The 4,389-nt window shown below is 39.0% G+C and overlaps 1 protein-coding gene across 1 annotated transcript; it reads left to right on the top strand.

Moving 5' to 3' along the window:
- Positions 1-774: 774 nt before the first annotated feature.
- Positions 775-1,788, top strand: LOC112089160 (uncharacterized protein K02A2.6-like). Its single transcript, XM_024160138.1, has one exon. The coding sequence runs from the start codon at positions 775-777 to the stop codon at positions 1,786-1,788; it is 1,014 nt and encodes a 337-aa protein (XP_024015906.1).
- The last annotated feature ends 2,601 nt before the right edge of the window (positions 1,789-4,389 follow it).

Below are 4,389 nucleotides of genomic sequence, written 5' to 3'. Positions count from 1 at the left end.
AAAGACTTCAAAACATGCAAAACTCTTTGGGACCTAATGCAAGCCCTAAATCCTATTTTCTTGCCTAAAGACTCAATCTACATGGGAAAACATCTGATGAGGACTCTAAAATGCACTCTAAATGATGTAAAATATAGACATATCATAAAACCATATGGAGTCGTTGTCTTAGAGGGAAAAGATGGGCAAGGTTTTGTTGTGAACGGCCAAAGAATCAAGCATTACTTGGTATCTGAAACAAGAGAGGGAGCTACCTCAGTTCCTCTTCTTGAACCTGATAACACCGTATTTTGACCACTTTTATGGATCTTTTTGAAATATTTTTTCTATGTTTTTAATTGCTTTTAAGTACTTTTATCACGTTTTTCTAGTATTTGTAGTTCCAAGACTCGTTTCAGGTAACTTATTGGAGATGTGGAGAAAGATGGTAATGCTAAAGTAGTCACCCCAGAGACACGTCCAACCCCACCTCCAAAAGCAAAACCTTCCAAGCGTCCTTGGTTTATGCATATCGCGAATTACCTAGCAGCAGAGGTCGAACCGCCACGATTCTTCGGCTACAACAAGAAGAAGTTCTTGTGATATGTTAGAAGGTACTTTTGGGATGAACCATATCTTTATAAGCAGTGTCCAGATAACTTGTTTTGAAGGTGCATCTCCGACGAAGAAGTTCCAGAAATCTTTTTTCATTGTCACGGATCTAACTATGTTGGACACTTTGCTACTGATAAGACTGTAGCGAAGGTTTTGCAAGCTGGTTATTGGTGGCCTACCATGTTCAAAGACGCCCATAAATTCATATCTAAATGTGATGCTTGCAAAAGACAAGGGAACATCAGCAAGCGACATGAGATGCCACAAAACTTCATTCAAGAAGTCGAAGTTTTTGATGTTTGGGGAATCGACTTTATGGGTCCATTTCCTTCGTCTTTTGGAAACAAGTACATCCTTGTTGCTGTTGACTACGTGTCTAAGTGGGTAGAAGCCATAGCCAGCCCCATAAATGACGCAAAAGTAGTAATGAAGATGTTGAAGTCGATCATATTTCCAAGATTTGGTGTTCCGCGACTCGTCATCAGTGATGGTGGTTCTCACTTCATCAACAAAGTGTTTGAGAATCACTTGAAGAAAAATGGAGTGAAACATAAGGTAGCTACACCTTATCACCCGCAGACGAGTGGCCAAGTGGAGGTATCAAACAGAGAACTCAAAAGAATTTTGGAAAAGACAATAGGACCAACAAGAAAAGATTGGTCTGCAAATCTTGATGATGCTCTTTGGGCATATAGAACTGCGTTCAAAACCACATTGGGTACTACACCTTTCCAACTTGTTTATGGTAAGGCTTGTCATCTTCCATGGGAATTAGAGCTCAGGGCAGAATGGGCCATAAGAAAGCTGAATTACGACATCCAGACAGCAGGTGCAAAACGTTTGATTCAGCCAAATGAGTTAGACGAAATTCACCATAACGCCTATGAGAATTCCAAGATCTATAAGGAGAAGACGAAGGCGTTTCATGACAGGAGAATAGTTCCTAAGACGTTCTCACCTAATGACCAGGTTCTACTTTATAACTCACGGTTAAAACTATTTCCCGGAAAGCTTAGAACACGATGGTCTGGGCCTTTCAAGATCAAAGAAGTTTTACCATATGGTGCTGTGGTTCTATGGAACCGTCAAGGAGGCGATTTCACTGTCAATGGACAACGTCTTAAGCCATATATTGCAGACATTCAAGAAGAAAAGGAAGATCCGATCTCCTTAGCAGGTGCACTTAATGCCTAATAGACGACCAAGTCAAGCTAACGACTTTAAACAAGCGCTTAGTGGGAGGCAACCCACTCAGTATTTTACTTATTTCCCTTTGATCTTTATTTTCTATTTTTTTGCTTTGTTTTTGTTCTATTTAATTTCAGGTTTTTACAAAGAACAACAAATAAAAGACGAGCAGAAATCATAAACCGGAAATCGGCAATTACTCCAGCCCTGTTGAAACTTCGACCTGCGCTGCCATCATTCCAACCGCGACTCATTATTCTGGCAAGGTAAGTACATCTAAACACTTCAAATTTCTATTTCCTTATCCATCCTTTCTTATATTTTATAAAACTGAGGACAGTGTGAAATAAGTCTGGGGGAGGATGTTCATCCGTTACTAACAAAATTTGATTTGTTTTGAATTTGTTTTGGGTACATAAAATTTTTCAAAAAGTTTTTCAAAACGTTTTCAAACCAGGAACAAAATAAACATTACTATGATGATTTGGACCAGTGTGCTTCTACGCTATTTCCTTGGTTTTTGCTGTTTTGTGATTTAGGCCTAGACAAGGCGGTATCTAGAATACTTGCACTACGAACTCCCACCAGAGGACTTCTATTCATGGAGATTCTTTCTGACAGGATATACTAGCTCATTTTATTTGGACTTAATCTTGACTTAACTTTCTCATTAAAGCATTAGATCAGGGAAACGAATCATACATTCAGGACTCCTTTACCCTTTTACCACTCTTTGTTGATCCTGAATGGCTAGTTCACCTTTAGCTAGTTCCCCACCGTAACCCAACCTCTTTCAAACCACATGCATTCTTGTTTTTCATTGTCCTATATGCAGATATGTGCAAAAACGTTGGAGAGAAAGAGGATCAACGCGGTTTTGAGTCACTAAAGACAGAGACCCGCGATTTCATTGGAATGATTCAGAAAAAGGAGAAAACTCAGTTTGCTTTGGAAAAACTTCAAATCTTGGTACAATTTCGTCCTTTAGACTCTCTCTTAATAAAAGGTTGTTTCTCCTTTCGAAAAAATTAAAAATATTCCAAAAAAAAAACGAAAAAGAGCAAAAAAATAAGAAACAAAATGAAATAAAAACCTTAAGAGAGTCTAGGAGGATCGATTTTATCCTTGAGGCAAGCTAGAGTTCGATTATATGGAGTTTTGGAGATCATCTTTCTGATTCCCGGAAAAGATCTAAGTCTGGAGCAACAACTGTTTACAACCAAGGAAGAAAGACTATGCAACAACATTATGCAAAGAGAAGTGACTGAAAATTGCGGGCATCAACAGGTCCACTCTCTCTTGCGGTTTTGCATAATATCTTGCATCCTCCAGATCTTCAGGTAACCCGAAACACTTTAACTCCACCACTTAAATAGCCCTTGATTACCAAACGCCGTCGACCCTGAATTGTGTCTTTAATAAGAATTCACTATGCACTTAATGAATGTTAAGAGCTAGTTTACTGGAAGTTAGATCTAAGTGTGTAGATTTTCGCATGACGGATCAACAGACTAGTTATGTTTGTATTTCGGTGAGAATTTTCTAGACTATATCCAGATAGATGTTTTACGATAGGTTATGGTTTAGAAGGACGGTCACTGAGATATTGTTTAGTTCCTGAAGGTTTTAAAAGATTCTTTCCTGGCTTGATCTATGTTTTGTTTGAGGACAAACAAAGGTTTAAGTCTGGGGGCGTTGACAACACCGGATTTTGACCATTTTTATGGATCGTTTTAATATCTTATGCAGGTGTTTTAACTCTGTTTTCAATGGTTTTTAAGTGATTTCTATGTTCTAGAGTTTGAAAAGACTTTTCAGGAAACTTGGACTAAAGATGTGCAATTTGGAACAAATGAGCAATTTTGGATAAATGCAGACCGTCAGAAGTATGACACTCGATGAAGACTTTCTCACCGTCTGATCATCGCCAAAATTTGAGACAACATAGAGGAGGCAACCAACTTTCTAATGCAATTAGTTTAAATACAAACCAACGGTTAGATCTTCAGATATTCTCGATGCACTAAAGACAGAAAATGCCGTCTTGAAGGAGAGCTTAGGCCGCGACCGCGGCCAGACCATGATTCTCCGCGGTCAGGACCACCGAGTACGCGGCCAGACAACATTGACGTCCGAAAGTGACCTAATTCAAGCCCAAGTTCAGCCCACTACTTATTCTTCAAACCCTAGACTTTTCCAGCTAATTAGAAGACTATATATACTCGTTTTAGGTCATTCTAATGACCAAGTCATGGAGAGAGAGTAGAGAGGAGCCGCATAACTTCGGAGTTGCCATCTTCGGGAGAAGAAGGAGTCGCCGAAGGAGCCACCAACGATCTCCATCTTCATCCTCGTTCTTCGTTCTTTACCTTTCTCTTATTTAATTTCTAGCAAACTACAATACTTCTATGATGTTCTTATACACTATGATTGGGTAATTCCCTTTTTGGGTTTTAAGGGATTTTTCAAAGGGATTCATGGATGGATTTATGGTTTGTTAGATTAGGGTTTATCTTTAGAGTTCTTCGTCTAAATCTGCGTTTCTTTTATGTGGCTTCGATCGATCTTCTAGCTACTGCGATTAGGTTGATTTACTCACCGAAAGTG

Source organism: Eutrema salsugineum, unplaced genomic scaffold (genome assembly GCF_000478725.1).
Source record: "Eutrema salsugineum unplaced genomic scaffold, Eutsalg1_0 scaffold_12, whole genome shotgun sequence".
NCBI lineage: Eukaryota > Viridiplantae > Streptophyta > Magnoliopsida > Brassicales > Brassicaceae > Eutrema > Eutrema salsugineum.
This window is presented reverse-complemented; position numbering and strand designations above follow the sequence as displayed.